Source organism: Aegilops tauschii, chromosome 6 (assembly GCF_002575655.3).
Source record: "Aegilops tauschii subsp. strangulata cultivar AL8/78 chromosome 6, Aet v6.0, whole genome shotgun sequence".
NCBI lineage: Eukaryota > Viridiplantae > Streptophyta > Magnoliopsida > Poales > Poaceae > Aegilops > Aegilops tauschii.
The window spans coordinates 18,543,385-18,567,435 of NC_053040.3; the positions used below are offsets into that span (position 1 = coordinate 18,543,385).

Here is a 24,051-nt window from a genome sequence, read left to right on the forward strand (position 1 = left end):
CTATAAAGAATGCAAGCTCACACCTTGTCTACGGTAATCATTCAGTGCGGAAAGACGGTCTGCAACATCTTCCATTGTCGGTCTTTCGTCCGGATAGAGGTTAATACACTCCACAGCAATTTTTGCAAGAATCTCAATAAACTCCGGATTTTTTGACACTACAATTTCCTCATCAAACAACTCAGTTGATTTCCTCCCCATCTTGTGATTCTCAAGGAAATTCCTCACCAAGCTGTTATTGTCAGAATGTGTGGCCTTCCTCCTAGTAACAAGCTCCAAGATGGTAACTCCAAAGCTGTAGACATCACTTTTTCCGGTTAGCAGGCCTGTTTGTACATACGCTGGATCCATATAAACCATTTCACCATCGATTGTTCCGTTGTGTCCCGCAGCCATGCTTGACATGCCAAAGTATGAGACCTTAGCCATAAAGTTGTCATCCAAGAGTATATAAGATGGTTTAAAACTACCAAATAAGATTTTACACATGCCAAATGAATGCATGTAAGCTAGAGCGCTTGATGATTCTGCAGCTATACTTAAACGCAAATCCAAGTTGAGAGGCACCCTGTTGCTGTGAAGAATGTCATGGAGGCTACCTCTGGAGGGATACTCATAGACTAGCGCTGGCGTGTCAACTTCAAAGCAATAACCTATGAGCCTAACGATGTTTCTGTGAATAAGTTCACATTGGTTGCCGACTTCATTTGGAAATGGCTCCCCATTCTCCGACATAGTACCACTAATCAGCTTCCTTACTACGACTCGTACATCATTAACAAGTCCCATGTAAACTTCTCCAAAGCCACCTCTTCCAATGAAATAAAAATCCTTTAAAAATGGCTCGAGCTCATCCCTTTTGAAAGGTCTCAGTTGTTTTGCTCTCTGCAACGTAAGCCCACTGTCCCTTACATAATTCAAGTGTGCTTTTGTGTTGAAGATGTCCATATTGTACAACTTGTGGAGAAAACCAGAGCAAAAGCTAGAAATGCTCGCACCTTGTGGGATGACATTTTGATTTGTATCTTGCGCTCCCCATAATGACCATTGATCACCTGGAGCTTTTTCTCGAATTTGCTGCCAATGATCTTCTTTAGGTGCCCCAACATATTTTGCAAGTTCTTCTGTTTCAGCATGTTCCTTGATGTCCTTTCCAAGGTACTCAGATGAAAGCTTTGCAACTTTCTCTTCACAGCATTGTTCCTTTAGGAAACTAACTTGTTCAAATGATGAACTACTGATGCCAGTTTCCATGGTACTTGCCATTTTATCAAGCCTATCATTTATATGCCGTGCAACTGGTCTCTTCTTTGGGCCCGAGTCAATGCATTCCATGCCTATCTTGATGCATACTCTAACTTGCTCCAAGTGTGCCTCCGATTGATCTGATCCCTCCAACCTATTCATCCAAGTCTTAACCACCTACAAAATTGCAATTGTGACTTAGACATAGAAATAAACTATGACGACAAGTGATCTATGGAAAGAGACATGCTCAAAATTCTAATGGAAAAAAAATATAGCCATTATTATAAATTGAGCTATGCTGTTAGTTGGACATTGTATTTGCTGAAGAGTACGTAAGTGCATTTCTCACATGTGTCCACTTTAGATTGACCTGAGTAAGCTAGTTGGTATGAAACACAAATGGTATCCATGTAAAATGGTCTTGAGTTCAAGAATGGGCTAGCACAATTAAAAAAAGTTGTAGCCTACTTTAAGACCACGTCAGGCCTAAGGGAGCCACACGTGCGGCCGTTTTTTCCACATTTCCTTATGAAGTTCGATCTTTTAGGTGGACTGGCAAGGACAAAAGTGTAAGCGGGGTGCTACAAATGCTATTTTAGTGCTACATCTTAGGCCAAAGAGGCTTATATACAAGTTTATTTTTTGTCGATTAAACAGGCAATGTGGTACTAAAGGTGGGGGTGCCACAAAATAGATGATGTTTTAGACTAAACCATGCATGTCCGAGACGAAATTTCTACAATTTCTGTTTTTCTTTTGGAGAGATTTACTTTACAATTTCTGTAAGGTAAACTAGAGTATAAGATATAGAGTGCAGATTTTGGCTGACAAGCTCCAGGAAGCCCAGTAGTAAAAAAAGAAAATCATATTTAAAAGTTTAAAAAATCGAAAATATTTCTGTGAAAACTTGTATGTGTTCATTACGGATCTGTGAATTTTTATTTGAAAATATTGTGATTTGTAAGCTACACGGAAGAAACAAAATTGTGGCCCAACAAAAAAAGTCAGCCCATTTTGAATACATAGTTGTCTTTTTTTTTGTACACCACGTGTGAAAGTATATTGTTATAAAATTTCGCATACATAGTATAAATGTGTAGGTGTATTCACAAATTTGTCTATTTTTTGTGATGTACAAATACGGTATTTTAATACCAGGCTCCCTGGAGCCTAGCCTCCATTAGGCATTTTCAATAAGATATATAGTTATTTGAATACTTCAACATGGACCCAACACTTAATTGGTTCTTACATCCTCATGTTCTGGATACCCCTTCTCTCCTGTCAGTATTTCCAGGATGATAACGCCAAGACTGTATATGTCTGACGCGAATGTGAGTTTCCCTCCGAAAGATTCTGGTGCCAAATATCCCCTACAAGAATGTTTTTTAGATCATAGTCAATGAATGTGCACTCAAATATAAATTCATGCCAAACAAAAAGCACTAGTAGGAAAAGGGTCAAATGTCAAGCACATTAGTGCCGGTTTGCTTTTGAGCCGGCACTAATGTGTGCATTAGTGCCGGTTCCAACCGCTAGCCGGCCGCTTTCATTAGTACTGGTTCGTGGCCGACCTTTAGCACTGGTTCATGCCACGGACCGGTACTAAAGTGAGTGGTGGCAGGATGTTATCACTCCGGGGCCCCTCCAGCACCTTTAGTACCGGTTCGTGGCACGAACCGGTGCTAAAGGTCATCCACCCGAGCTCGCTCTATTCTTCCCCTTTCCCCTCTCCTCTCTGTTCTTCCCCTCTTCCTCTCGAGCTCATCACACATTTTGCCCAAAATTTGTCAAGATTTGAAGGCCCCCATCCATTCAAATGATCACAAAGGTTAGCAACTTTGTCCTTTCATCTCTCATTGCTAGATTAGCTTTTGCAATGCTTTGTATAGTGATTAATTTATGAGTTTAGTAATTTGGGAGGAAATATATGTGCTAGTATTTGATTTATATGCAATTTGAGGTCAAAAATAACACTTAGTTTGCATATGTAGGTGTGGTTTACTTAGTGCCTTCTAAATCTCCGTCGTAACCACAGTCGATCGCCCGCACCGTTCCGTCGCTGGCACCACCTTGTGGTGAGCCTCTTGTTCATGAATGTTTTACATTACCAAATTGATGTTTGTGTGATTTGGATATATAGTTACTCGTATAATTATCTTACCCGTACGTTGTTTGTTATACATAGTGCCATGGTTTTGATATCCATCCCCGTCGGCCCTCTTCCTTGTTATGATTTGGATGTGGTATATTCTCTTTTAAAACTAGTTGTTGCATTTCGTGTTTATGACAAATTATGCCCATCAAGTTGACATAGATATTTTTGTCTAGGAGGTTTGTGAACCGGAAATTCCAACCGACCCTATTGTCGAGAGGTTAAATTTAGTTGAAAGAGAAAACGAGTATTTGAAAGAAAAATTGAAAAGAATTGAGGGGGAGAAGATGGAATTGGAGTTGCATGTTGCCGATGTCGTCGATGATCACAAGATCAAGATGGAGAAAATGCGCTTGAAGATTAGAAAGATTAGAAAATATGCCATTGATAGTGAGGCTTGATATCATTATGCTGTTGGATCAATTGTTACCTTAGTTGCGATCTTGATCGCATTTGTTGTTGCATTTAAATTCTTTAGTTAGAGAGTTATTTGTTTGTTGCATTTAAGTTTTGTATGAACTTTATGTATGAACTTGTATTAATTTGGTCTTTTCGGTGTTGTGTAATGAAGATAAGCCGACAATGGATGTACGATGACCGATGCTCTCCCGAGTTCATTAATGGCGTGCAAACTTTTCTGCTTGCGGCTGAGGTAAACAAGCGGGCGGATGGTTCTATGCCTTGTCCATGTTTAGTCTGTAAGAATGATCACAATTACTCTACGTCAAGAACCATTCATGTCCACCTGTTTAAGTCTGGTTTCATGCCCCACTATAATGTTTGGACCAAGCACGGAGAAAGAGGGGTTATGATGGAAGACAATGAAGAAGAAGAGGATGACGACAGCTATCCTGGCCATGGGTTCCCTGAATACGATGATACAACAATGGGGGAAGAAGCTGAGCCGGCAATGCGGGAAGAAGCTGAAGAAGAGGCATCAGATGAGCCCGTTGATGATCTAGGTCGGGCCATTGCCGATGCAAAGAGAAACTGCGCAAGTGATTTGGAGAAGAAGAAGTTGCAGCGCATGTTAGAGGATCACAAGAAATTGTTGTACCCGAATTGCGAAGCTGACAAGAAAAAGTTGGGCACCACACTGGAATTGCTGCAATGGAAGGCAGAGAATGGTGTATCTGACAAGGGATTTGGAAAGTTGCTGGTAATGATAAAGAATATGCTTCCAAAGGACAACGAATTGTCCGAGAGTACGTATGAAGCAAAGAAGGCTGTCTGCCCTCTAGGGTTAGAGGTGCAGAAGATACATGCATGCCCTAATGACTGCATCCTCTACCGCGGTGAGTACGAGGATTTGAACGCTTGCCCCGTATGCGGTGCATTGCGCTATAAGATCAGGCGCGATGACCCTGGTGATGCCGAGGGCGAGCGCCCCAGGAAGAAGATTCCTGCCAAGGTGATGTGGTATGCTCCTATAATACCACGGTTGAAACGTTTGTTCCAAAACAAAGAGCATGCCAAGGCGATGCGATGGCATAGAGAAGACCGTAAGAAAGACGGAAAGTTGAGAGTACCCGCTGACAGGTCGCAGTGGAGAAAAATCGAGAGAAAGTACGGGAAGGAGTTTGCAGATGACGCAAGGAACATATGATTTGGTCTAAGCGCAGATGGCATTAATCCTTTTGGGGAGCAGAGCAGCAACCATAGCACCTGGCCTGTGACTCTATGTTTGTATAACCTTCCTCCTTGGTTGTGCATGAAGCGGAAGTTCATTATGATGCCAGTGCTCATCCAAGGCCCTAAACAACCCGGCAACGACATTGATCTGTACCTAAGGCCATTAGTCGAAGAACTCTTACAGCTGTGGAATGGAACAGGTGTACGTGCGTGGGATGAGCACATGGGGGAAGAATTTGACCTAAAGGCCTTGCCGTTCGTGACCATCAATGATTGGCCCGCTCTCAGTAACCTTTCAAGACAGGCAAACAAGGGATACCGCGCATGCACGCACTGTTTGGATGATACCGACAGTATATATTTGGACAATTGTAGGAAGAATGTGTACCTAGGACATCGTCGATTTCTTCCGAGCAGGCATCCCGTAAGAAAGAAAGGCAAGCATTTCAAAGGTGAGGCGGATCACCGGATGAAGCCTCGCCACCGTACTGGTGCTGATGTACATGATATGGTCAAGGATTTGAAGGTAGTCTTTGGAAAGGGTCATGGCGGACAACCTGTTCTGAATGACGCTGACGGACGCGCACCCATGTGGAAGAAGAAATCTATATTTTGGGACCTGCCCTATTGGAAAGACCTAGAGGTCCGCTCTGCAATCGACGTGATGCACGTGACGAAGAATCTTTGCGTGACCCTGCTTGGCTTCTTGGGCGTGTATGGGAAGACAAAAGATAGACCTGAGGCACGGGAGGACCAGCAACGTATGCATGGAAAAGACGGCATACATCAGGGTCATGCCAGCTATGCTCTTACCAAAGAAAAGAAGGAAATCTTCTTTGAATGCCTGCTCAGTATTAAGGTACCGTCTGGCTTCTCGTCGAATATAAAGGGAATAATAAACATGGCAGAGAAAAAGTTTCAGAACCTAAAGTCTCATGACTGCCACATGATTATGACGCAACTGCTTCCGGTTGCATTGAGGGGGCTCCTACCGGATAACGTTCGATTAGCCATTGTGAAGCTATGTGCATTCCTCAATGCAATCTCTCAGAAGGTAATCGATCCAGAAATCATACCAAGGTTAGAGAATGATTTGGTGCAATGTCTTGTCAGTTTCGAGTTGGTGTTCCCACCATCCTTCTTCAACATCATGACGCACGTCCTAGTTCACCTATGCGAAGAGATTAACGTTTTGGGTCATGTATTTCTACACAATATGTTCCCCTTTGAGAGGTTCATGGGAGTCTTAAAGAAATATGTTCATAACCGTGCTAGGCCAGAAAGAAGCATCTCCAAGGGCCATGAAAATGAGGAGGTCATTGAGTTTTGTATTGACTTTATTCCTGACCTTAAGCCGATTGGTGTTCCTGAATCGCGGCATAAGGGCAGACTGGATGGAAAAGGCACGCTAGGAGGGAATCCAAAAATATGTATGGACAGACATTCTCTCACTGAAGCACACTACACAGTTCTACAGAATTCCGCCTTGGTGGCTCCGTATATGGACGAACACAATAATTTTCTACGCTTCAAACACCCGGAGCGGTCTGATGACTAGATTACACGTGAACAAACCAGGAGTTTCGCCGGCTGGTTGCAGACACGTACCATGCATGACGCCTCTATTGAAGATGACCTGTACTCGCTGTCCCAGTTACCATCTTCGAATATAATGACTTTCAAAGGGTACGAGATAAATGGTAATACATTTTACACGATCGCCCAAGATAAGAAAAGAACCAACCAAAACAGTGGTGTCCGCTTTGATGCAACAACCAAGACGGGAAAGGAAACATATTATGGTTACATAGAGGACATATGGGAACTTGACTATGGACGTGGTTTGAAGGTCCCTTTGTTTCGGTGCAAATGGGTCAATATGACACGAGGCGGGGTAACGGAAGACCCGCAGTACGGAATGACAACAGTGGATCTCAACAATCTTGCGTATGCAGACGAACCATTCATCCTAGCCAATGATGTGGCACAGGTTTTCTATGTGAAGGACATGTCTACCAAGCCGAGAAAAAGAAAAGATAAGGAAGCGAATGCATCATACGATGAGCCAAAGCGCCACATAGTTCTTTCTGGGAAGAGAAACATCGTGGGAGTGGATGACAAGACAGACATGTCAGAAGATTATGAAAAGTTTGATGAAATTGCTCCATTCATAGTGAATATTGACCCGAACATCCAGTTAAATGATGAAGATTTTCCATGGCTACGGCGCAAAGGGACACACGCGAAGAAAAAGTTTCACACCCAAAGATCTGGGATGTGATCGGCTTCACTATCATCACTTTCTTCTGTGTTTCACACCCAGGAGGGAATCTCTGTAATAGTTAGGGTAGTTATGTGTTTTGGCATTTGAAACGCGAAGAAATTTTACGTGCAAACAAATTCTTTCATGCATTTAGTGATTTTTTCAACTAAATGACCCTGAAATTGAAAAGCATTTCAAATGAACTCAGAAAAGGTTGAAAGTTGGCATGGTATCATAATTTCACCCACATAGCATGTGCAAAAAAGTAGAGAGGGTTACCGCAAAAACTGGATGCACTTCGTGTACAAAATGGACAATCTCTTTCGAAGTATCAGGGTTTCGGACGAAAACTCATCCGTTACAAAGGCATTTCATTTTCTAAATAACCTAAGCATTACCAAATTGAATATAATGATAAAACACACTAATATTAAACATAAGAAAAAAGAATCACTGAAAAATCTATTTTCAAAGTTAAGTTATTCACAAACTAGTGATTCACACAAATTTCAAATAATTCAAAATGTAAACTATTCAAATTTGTAAACTACCGGCACTAATAGAAAGTTTGTAATTTTTTGTACCTAAAGCAAAAATATTCACAAAGAAACTCTAAATACAGCAAAAAACAACTCAAAAATAAATAAAACAAAAATAAATAAAGCAAAAAAATAAGAAAATAAAAAAGCCCGCCTACTGCGCCACAGCGGCCTGCATACGACTAGAAACCCAACATGTTGTTGGGCCAGGATGCAGGCCCGCAGAGGCCCAGTAGGCCCACAGGGTAGCACAGAACATTTAGGACCAGTAGGCCTGCTTTGGAGAGGAGCTCGAGAGAGCTACCGCACTGGGGCTTATAAACCAGTGCGGACGCCCCTCGGCTAGCGAGGTGGGACTAAACATGACGCACCGCACCTGCGCCAGCGCATCACCTTTAGTACCGGGTGGTGGCTCAAACCGGTATTAATGGGTGGGTCTTTAGTACCGGTTGGAGCCACCACCCGGTACTAAAGGTGGGCGCTTCCCGCCGCTTGGCCTGGCCAAAATTGACCTTTAGTACCGGTTGGTCGCTCCAACCGGTACTAAAGGCCCATCCTATATAAGAAAACACTTCAAAAAATTCAGTTTCTCGTCTGCTTCTTCTCCTCTGCCCCGTCGCCTGCCGCCCCCGTCGCCACCCCTCGTCGATGCCCCCGTCGCCGCCCCGTCCCCAGCCGTCCCCATCGCCGGCCGTCCCCGTCCCCGTCATCATCGCGCCCCGCCCCGTCGTCCCGTCGTCCCCGCCCGGCCCGTCCCTGTCCCCATCGTCACCGCCCCGTCCCCATCCCCGTCGTCGCCGCCCGTCGCCGTCCCTGTCGCCGCCCCCCGTCGCCTTGCCTCGCCGGTGAGCTCCTGCCCCGGCCGCCATGTCCACACACACACACATATTGTTTTTTATTTTTTAGTTATAGAGATTTTTCTGTTTTTTAGTTATAGAAATATTTATAGAAATGTTAGAATTTTTCCGCTTTTTAGTTATAGAAATATTAGAAATGTTAGTTATATAGAAATGTTATAAATTTTTCTGTTTTTAAGTTATAGAAATATTTATAGAAATGTTAGGAATTTTTCTGTTTTTTAGTTATAGAAATATTAGAAATGTTAGTTATATATATATAGAAATGTTAGAAATTTTAGAATTAGTTTTAGTTAGATGAATTGGATTAATGTCAAATTGTTAGAATTTGCATATAGAATTTTAGTTATCACAATCCAATCATTTAAAAAATGTTACTTTTTGCGGGCATATAGTATTTGTTCTCGACGATGCACGGCTCGCATCCTCGCCGTCGACCCGTTCGCGACGACGTTCGGCTGACCCATGTCCGGGATTGGGCTCCGCCGGGCTGGCACTGGGAGGTGCTACCTGGAGGGGCGCGCCGCTTGGTGAGGAACCCGGCCTCGGGTCCCGTCGTCGACCCTGATCTCCTTTGGTGGCGTTCGCGTGGGCCACATTCGGTGCAGAGGGAGCCGGCCCCGCCGGAGGTGGTGCGTCGTCGTGTTAGGGAGGAGGACGAGCACGTCCATCGCTACATGGCTGCTATGGACGTCAGGTTCTCCAATACCTGGCAAGTTCTTTGGGCAGATGACCGGAGATATGATCCTGTGATGGTTCCTTGTCTTTGGGTGTCCACCACCCGCGCCCCAGGAACCGCGAGTGGCCTAGATTCTTCTATAGCATTCGATCTTTATTAGCTACCTAGCCAGTGATGTATTCGAGATTATATATTATTCGAGACGATGTATTCGAGATTATATATTATTCGAGACGATGCATATTATGTACTATATGATTCAGTTTTTCCTTATTGATTGCATCCATGCATTGTAATTTGAATACTAAATTATTTTATATTTCTTCTGTATTAGTTAAATAAAAGCTAGTGGCGAACCCCTCACGCCTAAGAACATTGCGAACAAGTTCGTTCGTTAGTGCGGAGTTCTTGTGAAGGACCAACTCCCGATCTCCATTCAAGAATGGAAAGAGCCAAAAACTAAACGCCCAGATGTTACTTGGGTCGACGACAGAGCAAAACAAAAGCTTTGGGAATCTCTGATGGAACATTTCACCCTACCAGATTATTTCACTGATGCATATGTGCAGAAAGTCAAGGACGCTGCTCTTTCGGATCGAGACTGGGATTTGTCACTCCGTATGACGGAGAGGTATCTCTGGGCCCACTCGGTAATGCATCATCATAATGAGCTCAATGTGACTAAGGAGTTAGCCACGGGATCATGCATTACGGTACGAGTAAAGTGACTTGCCGGTAACGAGATTGAACAAGGTATTGGGATACCGACGATCGAATCTCGGGCAAGTAACGTACCGATTGACAAAGGGAATTGTATACGGGATTGATTGAATCCTCGACATCGTGGTTCATCCGATGAGATCATCGTGGAACATGTAGGAGCCAACATGGGTATCCAGATCCCACTGTTGGTTATTGACCGGAGAGGCGTCTCGGTCATGTCTGCATGTCTCCCGAACCCGTAGGGTCTACACACTTAAGGTTCGGTGACGCTAGGGTTGTAGAGATATTAGTATGCGGAAACCCGAAAGTTGTTCGGAGTCCCGGATGAGATCCCGGACGTCACGAGGAGTTCCGGAATGGTCCGGAGGTGAAGAATTATATATAGGAAGTCCAGTTTCGGCCACCGGGAAAGTTTCGGGGGTTATCGGTATTGTACCGGGACCACCGGAAGGGTCCCGGGGGTCCACCGGGTGGGGCCACCTATCCCAGAGGGCCCCATGGGCTGAAGTGGGAAGGGAACCAGCCCTTAGTGGGCTGGGGCGCCGCCCCCCTTGGGCCTCCCCCTGCGCCTAGGGTTGGAAACCCTAGGGGTGGGGGCGCCCCACTTGGCTTGGGGGGCAAGCCACCCCCCTTGGCCGCCGCCCCCCTCAGATGAGATTTCCAGGGGGCGGCGCCCCCCAGGGCCCCTATAAATAGTGGGGGGAAGGGAGGGCAGCAGCACCACAGCCCCTGGCGCCTCCCTCTCCCCCTGCAACACCTCTCCTCCCCGCTTGCGCTTGGCGAAGCCCTGCCGGGATCCCCGCTACTTCCACCACCACGTCGTCGTGCTGCTGGATCTCCATCAACCTCTCCTTCCCCCTTGCTGGATCAAGAAGGAGGAGACGTTGCTGCTTCGTACGTGTGTTGAACGCGGAGGTGCCGTCCGTTCGGCACTCGGTCATCGGTGATTTGGATCACGGCGAGTACGACTCCATCATCCCCGTTCACTTGAACGCTTCCGCTCGCGATCTACAAGGGTATGTAGATGCACTCCTTTCCCCTCGTTGCTAGTATACTCCATAAATGGATCTTGGTGATGCGTAGGAAATTTTAAAATTCTGCTACGATCCCCAACAGGTGGACCCATATTCGGGGCTAGAGCTTGACATTCCTAGAGGTGACGACGAGCACACACTGGGAGAGGCCATACATCGTATCATCCTATGGAGAAAGGATTGCATCATCTTTCGAAGTCCACCGACACCGCGTCTGTCGACTCCTCCTCGAAGTCCGCCACCGTGTCAGCAGACTCCAGCTCCTCCAAGTCCACGAACGCGTGAGCAAACTCCTGCTTCAAGTCCGGCACAGCGTCAGGCCACTCCTCCTGTTTCAAGTCCGACACCGTGTCAGGCCACACCTCCTGCTTCAAGTCCGGCACAGCGTCAGGCCACACCTCCTGCTTCAAGTCCGACACCGTGTCAGGCCACACCTCCTACTTCAAGTCCGGCACAGCGTCAGGCCACTCCTCCTGCTCCAACTAAGCCACGTCAGCCGTCTCCGCTGCCTAAGCAATCACAGAAGAGACACGCCGCAGCTATGGCGCGTAGCGGTACGAGTCGAGGTAGTACAGGAAGTACAGGCGGAGACAAGCGATATAAATATGGTCCAAGCAGCCTCGCTCTTCTTCCTCAGAGGCCTTACGACATGACCGAGGAGCAAAACGATGCAATAGTGTGGGCCGAAGTGGACGCTCATTTTGGACCGAAACCGGCAACGCCACCGAGGGAGAAAGTGCCTGAGGAAAAGATTGACCACTTCATTCGTATGGCTAGACCACCAGCTCCCAAGCCTGTTGACTCAGACTATGAGCGCCAAATCAGGAAGGCACATCGAGCACGACTACAGAAAGAAGCGAGCTCGAGCTCGAGCCAACAAGCAGCTGTCAAAAAATGCAGGAAAACCGTTCCCCAGCTGGGAGAACAGGCGGCGCAATCGACCCCCCCCCCCCCCCCGCTTGTTGTGCCAATAACACATGAGAGTACGCGCGCCCAATATTATTGTGGGCAAACCGTGTACGTTTCCGAGCTGGGCGATGTGGTAATAACCGAGGAGCATATAATGCAGGCTGAAATGCTCAAGATCACTGTTGGACAACTCCTCGATATCGAGCCCATGTCTCCGCTTAGAGAGGAGGAAATAAAACGGAAATATGTCCGGGGCCAACCTTTGGTCGAGCCCGAGGAGGTCAAGAACCTCCCAACGAGAATGTATGAATTGCATGATTGGTACATGAAAATTACCAAGATTTCCAATCGAGAGTCCCTCATGGTGCAAGTCGAGGAAGATCATTACTTCAATAAGAAAGCTCTGTCCATTGAGTATTCAGAACTATTTCAGTTATTCAATCAAGATGCACTCGACAAATCTATCGTCAGTTGCTATTGTCTGTAAGTGATTTCTTTCTGCAATTTAAGTCTCAAGCTAGCTCTAGTGCTCATTGATTGATCATTAATTACCTGTAATTATATATCCTCACTATATATTCTTTTCTGTGGTATTATGCAGGATGAAGATGTATGAAATGAAAAAAGCTGGACGCTATGGCATTGGGTTCATTGACCCAAATACCGTTAATGAATACACATGGAAATTGGAATGATGTAGACAAGATGTAGAGAAAAACATGCTAGAGTTCTTGAAGCGCCTCAATAGCAATGAAGATATACTACTTCCTTACAACTTCGAGTGAGTCACACTGTCTTGTACTACAAATTCTGTTTTTGCTTACTAGCTAAATGTTAATAAGTGTATAGGGTTTAGGGTTATAGTTGATTAGTGTTATGCACATGCCCGCTTAATTTATACATGCAAACGTATGCGCATGCAGCTTCCACTGGATCTTGTTAGACATAAAGTTGACGAAGGAAAAGTTGAAGTACTGGACTCACTACTTCAAAAAGATAGTGACTACAGCATCGTGAAGGGGATAGTCAACAAGTAATTTCAATCATTATTAACTATATCTCGGCCTATTTAGTTCGTCATTTCCTGATATGAACTATTTTTAATAACCCCTTTATTAATTTTCTTTGCCGGCGGGCAGGGCTTGGGCAAAGTACATCAAGGTGACTCCAGGAAAATGGCGACAAAGGCTATGTTGGTATCGACCCAAGGTAAGTAATTAAGTAGTACTAGCTAGCTAGCTACCATCTCTTTAATTCTTGTTTCAATACCATTAATTAATTAACATGCTTGATTAATTATTATCTGATTAAATTCTATTCTCGTAAAGGCCCTGAAGCAAGCGCCGGGACTGAAGTGTGTGCATACTACGTTTGCGAGAACATTCGCATGATGGCGTCCGAAAGGAGCAGATCTGATAGACAGGACTGGGTACGTTTGCCAGAACACTATTCACAAATCTTACATGATTGTCGATATCTAGTCACACAACTAATACACATGCATACTGATCTCCTTCTTAACAGTTCAAAGAGGTGCGGGACCAGCTCCTACCAGAGAAGCGCATACGAGCACTTCAAGAGGAAATAGCGGGATTTTTGCTCGACCAGGTCATAGATTCCAAAGGAGAATACTATTACCCGCTACCGCCCCATGAACCACTTGTCATCGTGCTCCGAAGGCACCAAGGCAACATGTAGGAGAAATTGTATATATATACATGTGTATGTGTGAATAATTAATGGTGATTGTGAGACATTCGATTATATATATATATGATCGGTTCTACGAGAAAATCTATTTATATATATGCATAACGTGTATAATATGTAGTATCGTAAAATACCAGCAAACAAAAAAGAATTAAATGGAAAACACAAAATTAATGGAAAAATAAAAATTAAAACCAAACCCCCCCCAAACATTTAGTACCGGTTGGTGCTACCAACCGGTACTAATGGTCTACCAGCACCCGGGCCTGGCTCGTGCCACGTGGTGGCACTTTAGCGCCGGTTCGTGCCGAACCGGTAGTAAAGGGGGGGCCTTTAGTCTCCACTCTTTAGTGCCGGTTGCAGAACCGGCACTAAAGGCCCTTACGATCCGGCGCTAAAGCCCGGTTCTGCACTAGTGAAGGCCTTTCAACAGACTGGCTTACATTGATCCACATGGGTTTAAAGTAGAAGCCCGGGTTCGCTCTTTATCAAGGCACCTTGATAGACCAAAATCAGCAATTTTGGGTACCATGTGATCATCTACCAATATATTACCAGGCTTCAGGTCTAAGTGGAGAATGCGTTCCTCATGAAGATGAAGTAAGCCCTCACATATTCCCTTGATAATATCGTAGCGCTCCCTCCATTCAAGTCCATGAGATGCATCTGCAGAGCAAAGGTTTTCATATTTCGCCCCTTAGATGTTGCTAATGTAATGTAAATCTACAAATTCCTAATCATGCAAAGCATTTTGAATGAGTTTTCTTTTAAGATGTTCTAACTTATTCTTAAGGAGCCAGGAATAGTGAATAAAACTCATTAAGCCGTTTGTTGTTGAAATAGATGGAGCCAAATTTATGCTCGTGCAAGTAACCTGGTAGAGCAGGGTATTTTTCTAGTGAATTCTAGTCTATAATAAGAATGAAAACAGAGTGAATACCAACAGATAATTGTCCTACCAGATGTAATTTCCCGATGTTTACTGAATATGGACACTGGTAGAAAAAAGCCCTTTAGTCCCGGTTCGCAAAGGCCTTTAGTCCCGGCTGTGCAACCGGGACTAAATATGCGCGACTAAAGACCCCCCCCCCTTTAGTCGCGCCTCTTACGAACCGCGACTAAAGGCTTTAGTAAAGGCTTTAGTCCCGGTTCTCGTGGCTGACCGGGACTAAAGGCCCGTCCACGTGCCCGCCAGGGGTCCGTCGGGGCGGAGGACCTTTAGTCCCGGTTCTCGTGGCTAACCGGGACTAAAGGCCTCGTCCACAGGTTTAGGGTTTTAGCCCCCCTAAACCTGGTTTCTTTTTAATTTGTAGTGTTTTATTTCTTTTATATTTTATTTTGTGTTTTGTTTTAATTTTGATGAAGTTTCAGTACACATATTCTACGATACTATATACATGCATATGAAATTTCAAACAAGAAGAATTCAAGAGGAATATATAATATATATTCAATCTCGGGTGACCATATACAACTTCGAACAAGTTTCCATACACAATTAGGATGGAGGACCATATACAACTTCGAACAAGTTTCAATCTCGGGTATGCATATAAATGTCTGCGTCCTCGGTATAGTGTTCTCCTTTAGGATTGCTGACTTCCCTCAAGAAAAATCCTGCTAATTCATCTTGAATTGGTCGGAAGCGAGCTTCTGGACTAAGCCTCCTCCGCAAGTTATCCGTCGCCTTCCGCACGCTATCCGATGCCTTCCGCTCAGAGGTTAGTCTCCGGATGTTCTCACAAACATAGTATCCACATAGATTGGTCCCCGGTGGCTGCTTATCCACATTAACTAACCTTCTAAAATCTAGCTCATGTTTGAATTCACCGACAATTTCTTCTGAGAACCGTCTCCAAACCCTACAGGGCAAAGAAAATTAAATGAACAAGGGAGTTATTAGTTACTTGATATTAGGAAATGAACGAAAGAGACCGATCGATATAGAGCTCAAATGATTGAAAATAATTACTTTTGCAGCATTTTTCTCATGTCGGCCCAACGCTTTGGATCCGAATCCATAGAGTCCATGATTAGAACTCTGGAGGTGTGAAGTTCAATATTTAGCAGAATCCAGTGGAACCTGCGGACACGTTACATGCACAGTCATGCATAACTCATCGATTAGACATACCATGCATGGAGTAAACAAAAGAGAATGGGCACAAGAGAGGAACACTCACCCAAAATGGTAAGGAAATAGAATATGACTTTTGAGTTGATGCTTTCTAAGAAACTTGTACAAGTCTTTCTCCACGTCTTCGGGGTGATATTGTAACACATGTCCATTAACGATATGTGGGTCAATGAACCCAACATCATGGATGTTTCTTATTTTGCATTCCCAAATCTTCAATCTGCATAATAGCGTACGCAACAATATAGTTAGGACAATATATATATATATATATATATATATATATATATATATATATATATATATATATATATATATATAGTGCAGGCTATGAAGAACGAGATGAGGTAGAAATAAATCACTTTCAGAACGTAGCAACTCAGCATAGATTTGTCGAGGTTGCGCAGATTGAACAGCTGGAACAATTCACTCATATGAACTTGTACAGAGTACCGTTTGGTGTGATGCTCCTCTGTAACATCCGCATAAATATATTCTTTGTCGGCCCATGTTATGAATTGCTTGTACCAACGTAGCAGATTTCGCATTTGTGGCGGTAGACTCTTCTCCCGCGCAGGCTCGACGAGAGGCCCATTCCGCACATATTGTAATGCTATCTCACATACTGGCGCATCCTCAAGGCCTAAGAAGGCACGAAGAGTCAAACCCATCTCGGACACTTGTTTCATGGCACTCGCTACAGTCAATCCAAGTGCTGCCGCAGCTGCTATGATCTCGGGGTCCTCTTCCGGACCGGCTTTCACTATGAGCGGGGGCATCGATTGTTTCTTCTGCATCCCGAGCTGGTCAACTTGTTTCCCGCTTTTTTACTTTCTTCTTTCTCCTCCTTCAATATTTTTGCTTGCCTACGAAGTTCATGTCCATAGTCGTCAGGCATATTCAGCTCGGCTTGGGACGGTGTCGTCAAAAAATCCTTAGCCCACTTCTTTTGCTTCTCAGTGAATACTTGCTTGGGCTCAGGCTCTTTTATCGCCTTCATATCCGCCTTCCATTTCTCATAATCAGTAGACGCGGCCAATTTGGTTTCAGCTTCACTAAGTTCCCCAAGCCTTGGGAGGAGAGGCTTCAGTGATGGCTCCGGTACCCTTGTGGTCTTAGGTACATAAGGGTCCGGGTTAATAGTCCAGGAGCGGGTTTCCTTGCTGTCCGCCTGCTTCTGCTTCTTCGCCGGAGGTGGATTGGGGGGCGTCGTACCCATCGGAGGAGGATTGGGGGGTGTCGTACCCGCTGGAGGTTGTGGATCGGGGGACGGCGTCGAATGGCGTGAAGGAGGTGTAGGTGAACCACCACGACCACCACCACCGCCACCACCGCCACCACCACCACCATCGGAGGGGGGTGGACTTGCTAGCCTGGGCGCGTCGCCTGGAAACACTATGTACTTCTTTTTCCATAGAATGATCTGGCGCTTGACATCTCCAAGTCTTCTCTCCCCTTCGGGTGTAGGTTTGTCAATCTCCAGGTCCTCAAACCCTTGGACTATGTCTTCCACCGTGACACGAGCATAGCCATATGCAATGGGGTTGTTGTGGTGGAGTGCTCCAGGTGTACAGGGTAAAGCACTGCCGCTAGCTACCTTCGTGGAAACGTTCCCCACGGGATAATGCAGATCACATTCTTTTAGCTTTCAATGATTTTAAAATCTTAAAAATACAATTATATATCAAAAAAATCATAAAAATAAAACTAATTCATTTTAAAATCTTAAAAATACAAATAATATATCAAAAAAATCAGAAAAATAAAACTAATTCATTTTAAAATCTTAAAAATACAATTATATATCAAAAAAATCAGAAAAATAAAACTAATTCATTTTAAAATCTTAAAAATACAAATAATATATCAAAAAATTCAGTTCATCGATCCCTTGAAGGTTTGACAAAAGGTTTGATACATCATTCAGTTCATCGACCAAATACAAAGTTTGGTACAATAAATTATTACACATCAATTCTTCCCTTGTGTCCCTGCTTGCTTACGATTGTGCCGTATCCATGGAGCATCCTCATCATTTAACTTAATGCTTGGGTCAGTGTTCACTTTGAAGGGCGGAATTTCACCAAACATATTATAATCTTCTGACATGTCTGTCTTGTCCTCCACTCCCACGATGTTTCTTTTCCCTGAAAGAACAATGTGGCGCTTTGGATCATCGCATGATGTACTGATCGTTTTCTTATCTTTCCGTTTCCTCGGTTTGCTACTCATGTCCTTCAAATAAAAAACCTGAGCGACATCTTTGGCAAGGACGAATGGTTCGTCAAGGTAACCAAGATTGTTGAAATCCACCATTGTCATTCCGTATTGCTCGTCCATCTTTACCCCACCTCCTGTTAGCTTGAACCATTTGCACCGGAACAAAGGGACCTTAAAGGAGGGTCCATAGTCAAGTTCCCATATCTCCTCTATGTAACCATAATATGTGACCTTTCGCCCATTCTCGGTTGCTGCATCAAAGCGGACACCACTGTTTTGGTTGGTGCTCTTTTTATCTTGGGCGATGGTGTAAAATGTATTCCCATTTATCTCGTACCCTTGGAAAATCGTTATAGTCGAAGATGGTTTCTTGGCCAACATGTACAGCTGATCTCCAACATCATTGTCATTCATTAAATGTTTTCGCAACCAACTGCCGAAAGTCTCCATGTGGGCCTTTCTAATCCAGGATTCAGGCTTCCCCGGGTTGTCCGAGCGTAAAATATTCTTGTGCTGCTCGAAGAACGGAGCCACCAAGCTGGAATTTTGCAGAACTGTGTGGTGTGCTTCACTCATAGAATGACCGTCCATACATATCGTTGATTTCCTTCCGATCGTGCCTTTTCCACTTAGTCTTCCCTCGTGCCGCGATTGAGGAATACCAATCGGCTTAAGGTCAGGAACATAGTCAATACAAAACTCAATTACCTCCTCATTTCCATAGCCCTTGACGATGCTTCCTTCTGGCCTAGCACGGTTACGAACATATTTCTTTAGTACTCCCATGAACCTCTCAAAGGGGAACATATTGTATAGAAATATAGGACCGAGAATGGAAATCTCTTCGACTAGGTGGAGCAGGAGGTGCGTCATAATATCGAAGAAGGATGGTGGGAACACCAACTCGAAACTGACAAGGCATTGGACCACATCTTTCTGTAACCGTGGTAGATCTTCTGGATTGATTACCTTCTGAGAGATTGCATTGAGGAATGCACATAGCTTCACAATGGCTACTCGAACATTTTCCGGTAGGAGCCCCCTCAAAGCAATCGGAAGCAATTGCGTCATAATCACGTGGCAGTCATGAGACTTCAGGTTTTGGAACTTTTTCTCCGCCATGTTTATTATTCCCTTTATATTCGACGAGAAGCCAGACGGGACCTTCATACTGCTCAGGCATTCAAAAAAAATGACCTTCTCTTCTTTGGTAAGAGCGTAGCTGGCACGACCTTGAAACCATTCCGGATGCCGGTCATCTGGGTCTTTCAAAAGTTGCTGGTCCTGCCGTGCTTCCTTTGTATCATTTGTCTTCTCATACACGCCCAAGAAGCTTAGCAGGTTCACGCAAATATTCTTCGTAACATGCATCACGTCGATTGCAGAGCGGACATCTAGGACTTTCCAATATTCTAGCTCCCAAAATATAGATTTCTTCTTCCACATGGGTGCGTGCCCGTCAACTCCCCGCGGAACTGATTGTCCGCCAGGACCCTTTCCAAAGATGACTTTCAAATCCTTGACCATATCAAATATCTCAGCACCAGTACGTTCCGCAGGCTTCGGCCGGTGATCTGCCTTGCCGTTGAAATGCTTGCCTTTCTTTCTTACGTTATGATTTCGGGGAAGAAATCGACGATGACCCAGGTACAAGTTCTTCTTACAATTAACGAAACGTACACTTTCAGTCTCATGTAAGCAGTGCGTGCATGCATTGTATCCCTTATTTGTCTGTCCCGAAAGGTTACTGAGAGCAGGTCAATCGTTGATGGTTACAAAAAGCAACGCTCGTAGGTCAAATTCCTCTCCTTTGTGCTCATCCCAGACACGTACACCAGGTCTGGCCCACAACTGTAAGAGTTCTTCAACTAATGGCCTTAGGTACACATCGATGTCGTTGCCGGGTTGCTTAGGGCCTTGGATGAGCACTGGCATCATAATGAACTTCCGCTTCATGCACAACCAAGGAGGAAGGTTGTAGATGCATAGAGTCACGGGCCAGGTGCTATGGCTGGAGCTCTGCTCGCCAAAAGGATTCATGCCATCAGTACTTAGACCAAATCTTATGTTCCTTGCGTCAGCTACAAAATCTTTGAACACTCTGTCGATCTTTCTCCATTGCGTTCCATCAGCGGTGTGCCTCAACTCCCCGTCGGACTTACGGTCCTCTTTGTGCCATCGCAACGACTTGGCATGCTTTTCGTTCCTGAACAGACGTTTCAACCGTGGTATTATAGGAGCATACCACATCACCTTGGCGGGAACCCTCTTCCTGGGTTTTCTCGCCCTCAGCATCGTCACCAGGGTCATCGCCTCTGATCTTATAACGCAATGCAGTGCATACAGGGCATTCATTCAAATTCTCGTATTCACTACGGTAGAGGATGCAGTCGTTAATGCATGCATGTATCTTCAGAACCTCTAAACCTAGGGGGCAGACAACCTTCTTTGCTTCATACGTACTGGCGGGCAACTCGTTATTCTTCGGAAACATATTCTTCAACATTTTCAACAAATTTTCAAATGATGAGTCACCTACACCTTCCTGTGCCTTCCATTTTAGCAAATCCAGTGTGCAGCCCAGCTTTTTCAGACTATTATCGCATCCTGGATACAACGACTTTTTGTGATCCTCTAACATGCGATCCAAATTCTCCCTATCCTTGTCAGTTTCGCAGCGTCTCCGTGCATCAGCAATGGTCTGACCAAGATCATCAGCGGGCTCATCATGTGCCTCTTCTTCACCTTCACCTAACCCTACCCCACCTTCAGCATCATCCTCCATGAAAGTATCACCGAAATGATCATGATAGTTGTCATCGATATCATCCCCTTCTTCATCTTCTTCCATTCTAACCCCTCTTTCTCCATGCTTGGTCCAAATATTATAGCTTCGCATGAAACCGCGCCGAAGCAGGTGCATGTGAACCTCTCTTGAGGAGGAGGAACCCTTCTGATTCTTACAGACAGCACATGGACAGATAATAAAACCTCGCTTCTTGTTCGCATTTGCCACTACGAGGAAATCTTTCAAACCCGTAGTGAACTCGCCGGAGAGTCGGGGACCGTACATCCATTGCCGATTCATCTGCATTATTATTATATAAAGTATATAATTAACCATCATGCATTTGTTAAACTAACTAGCTAGAAATAATACAAATTAAACAATGAACTACACACATGCATATTTTATCAATGACACATGAAAGGTTCAAGTTGCTAACCGCGATCGCGGAGGAAAAATAAATGAGAAAGCTCAAGTGTGGCTCGGACACTTCATATCATGTTTGTTTCAGGCTCTCGGGCATTTCATCGAACACCTTGTGTGCATAGGAGGAACCAAAAGCAAACCCACCACCCCCTTCTGAATATTGTGAAGCAGTGAGCTGAGTGAAGTGAAGTGAAGTGAGCTGAGTCCTATATATAGGGATGGGCCTTTAGTCCCGGTTGGCCTGGCCAACCGCGACTAAAGGCCTTCGGGGAAGCCCCTCCCGTCCGCCAGCTGGATGGGCCTTTAGTCCCGGTTGGCCTGGCCAACCGCGACTAAAGGCCTTCGGGGACCTTTAGTCGCGGTTGGCCAGGCCTTTAGTCGCGGTTGGCCAGGCCAACCGGGACTAAAGCCCCTCCCGTCCGCCAGCTGTCGACCGAGCGCGCTGGGCCCAGATAGTTGGTCGCGGGTCCCAGATAGTTGGTCGCGGGTCTCCTCCCGAACCGCGACTAAAGACCCCTTTTGTCGCGGTTCGATTATTTTGGGGACTAATGGGGGCGTATGGAAGCCTCTTTTTCTACTAGTGGGAAATGAATAAAAAATATTTTACGTATGAATATAACTGGGAGCCATGCAATATACTGACGTCAAGTAAATACAACATCACAATCTTTGACTGGCCGTTGGATCAAAAGGAATAGATGGTTAAAAATAGTTCAAGGGCACTTTGAAATTTCTCATTTCAAATAGATGTATTGCTTTGCGTTGGACTCTGGGACTGTAATCACATTTGCTAAGAAAATAAATATAGGAATAGACATTACGATCATTACCAGAAACATACTTATCGAGGCTTCCGTTCACTACATACTCAAAACATAGCAACCAATTTCGCAGCTCTGCCATGACAAATTTCCCTTCGCAATTTGCAGCTCTCCCTTGCGTGTCGGAACAATATCCCAGGAAACGCACTATGTTTTTGTGCTTGACCTTCATTAGGCACTCAACCTCTTTATAGAATTTATTCTCATGCACACCAAATGTTTTGGACAGCTTCTTAACAGCGACCATCCCTTTTCCCACCATTCCCTAGTCACAACATGCATTAGTTGCCTGCACACGTGTGGTGGTGTAATTGTGATGTGCACATGTTGTTCATCTTTTAGATCACTGTGAGTTGATCAGGAATGAGAAAGCTTAGTAGAAATAATTCACACCTTATAAACTACCGCAAACCCACCACTGCCAATTTCCTGATCATCAGAGAAACCATTTGTGATGTCTTCTAGAAGTGATAACGCCAGGCGTGTTGGCTCTGTACTTCCATCAAGCAGCATGCGCTCCAGGTCAACTTTGTGTCTGATGCTAATGTCGCTATCCATTCACAATCAACACCACGGTGCAGCACCTTCAAAACAAGAGCAACATATAACATTGCTTTAAGTCCACCATATACCCCATTCCATAAGTAACCATGAAAACATAATGGAGAAAGGATGATCACGCATATGTGTGCATCTCCACATTAGCTAGTGAATTACTCAAGTATTATAAACGACAACTATTTTGCAAACTCGCATGTTTGAATCGTAATAGCTTGAGGATACAAGTCCCCAACTCGTGAACAGTTTGTTTGATTTTAAATAGTTAGCATAATACAGATCGATCAAGTTGACAATTTGATGACGAGAATATGAAATACAAAGATCATAGATCTACAGTTGAGACCGGCAATATTCTTGTCTGATTAACATGACTTTTTTTTAGCGGTAAGAAGTTAGCAGTTTGAAAGTGCACACCATTCAGCGACAATAACAGATTCTTATATAGCTAGCCCGATTTGATCTGGACTAGTTGTCCTTTTGGGCTACTATACTAGCAGTCTAGCACACGCGACAAGAAATTAGGAACAAAAAGGAGGCAGGACAAACTTAATTAAGATGAAATCAAAATACTATGTATGCAGCATGGTGTCGATAGAGGCCATCCAGCTCTGAAACTAATAAAGAGAGAGAGAGAGAGAGAGAGAGAGAGAGAGAGAGAGAGAGAGAGAGAGAGAGAGAGAGAGAGAGAGAGAGAGAGAGAGAGAGAGAGAGAGAGAGAGAGAGAGAGAGAGAGAGAGAAGAAGCCACATGTGGTACATACCAACGAGCAGTGAAGTACAGTTAAGTAGCTAGTCCTGTAGAACCCGCTGGCCGTGAGCAGAGATGGGCGAGATCTGGATCACCACGGCGCTCCTGAGCTTTGAGGAAGACGACGACAACCCAGGCCACAATGTCAACGCTTCGATGGTGGCTAGAGCGTAGATGTCCTCCAGCCAGATTAGTGTTTGGTGTAGTAGAGCAAGTTGAGCTGCAATTATACATGATGATGGTTCATTGGTTCCACTGAACTAATGCTGCGATTAACTTGGTCTCGTCATTATAAAGAAACTATATCGGCCACGTTCTCCGTCCGTAATCACATGCTCTAAAATATACAGTACACAGTAGTAGTTGTAACTTGTAAGTTGTTAATAATTACTACCTTGCAGCGATAAACTGCAGAGGATTGTAATTGCAGCCTCCACACCAGTTGACCGCATCCTCCTATCTTCAGCCGACACGTCGTTTTCTTAACCCTTCCACGGTGAGCGCGAGCCTCGCCGCCGGCAGCAACGGATGGCAACCGTCACTAGTAGAAAAACGACTTTTAGTACCGGTTCGTAAGGACCTTTAGTACCGATTCTGGAACC

The 24,051-nt window shown here is 44.7% G+C and overlaps 1 protein-coding gene across 1 annotated transcript; it reads right to left on the reverse strand.

Annotated features, from left to right (window-relative positions):
- On the reverse strand, positions 1-23,744 carry LOC109764118 (uncharacterized). Its single transcript, XM_020322966.3, has 6 exons — positions 23,463-23,744; positions 22,535-22,725; positions 22,151-22,406; positions 14,193-14,415; positions 2,501-2,621; positions 1-1,422 (listed from the first exon to the last, which is right to left on the reverse strand). Exons 2-6 carry the CDS (start codon positions 22,697-22,699, stop codon positions 1-3), a joined length of 2,187 nt encoding a protein of 728 aa, XP_020178555.1. The 5' UTR covers positions 22,700-22,725; positions 23,463-23,744.
- Between the last annotated feature and the right edge of the window lie 307 nt (positions 23,745-24,051).

What these genes read in the sequence shown, in the direction of transcription:
- LOC109764118 (XM_020322966.3), bottom strand. Translation starts at nt 22,699, where the DNA reads ATGGATAGCGACATTAGCATCAGACACAAAGTTGACCTGGAGCGCATG. An exon ending in TTAAACCCATGTGGATCAAT is followed by an intron (nt 2,622 to 14,192) that starts GTAAGCCAGTCT and finishes ACATTCTTGTAG; the next exon opens with GGGATATTTGGCACCAGAAT. An exon ending in GGTATCCAGAACATGAGGAT is followed by an intron (nt 1,423 to 2,500) that starts GTAAGAACCAAT and finishes GCAATTTTGTAG; the next exon opens with GTGGTTAAGACTTGGATGAA.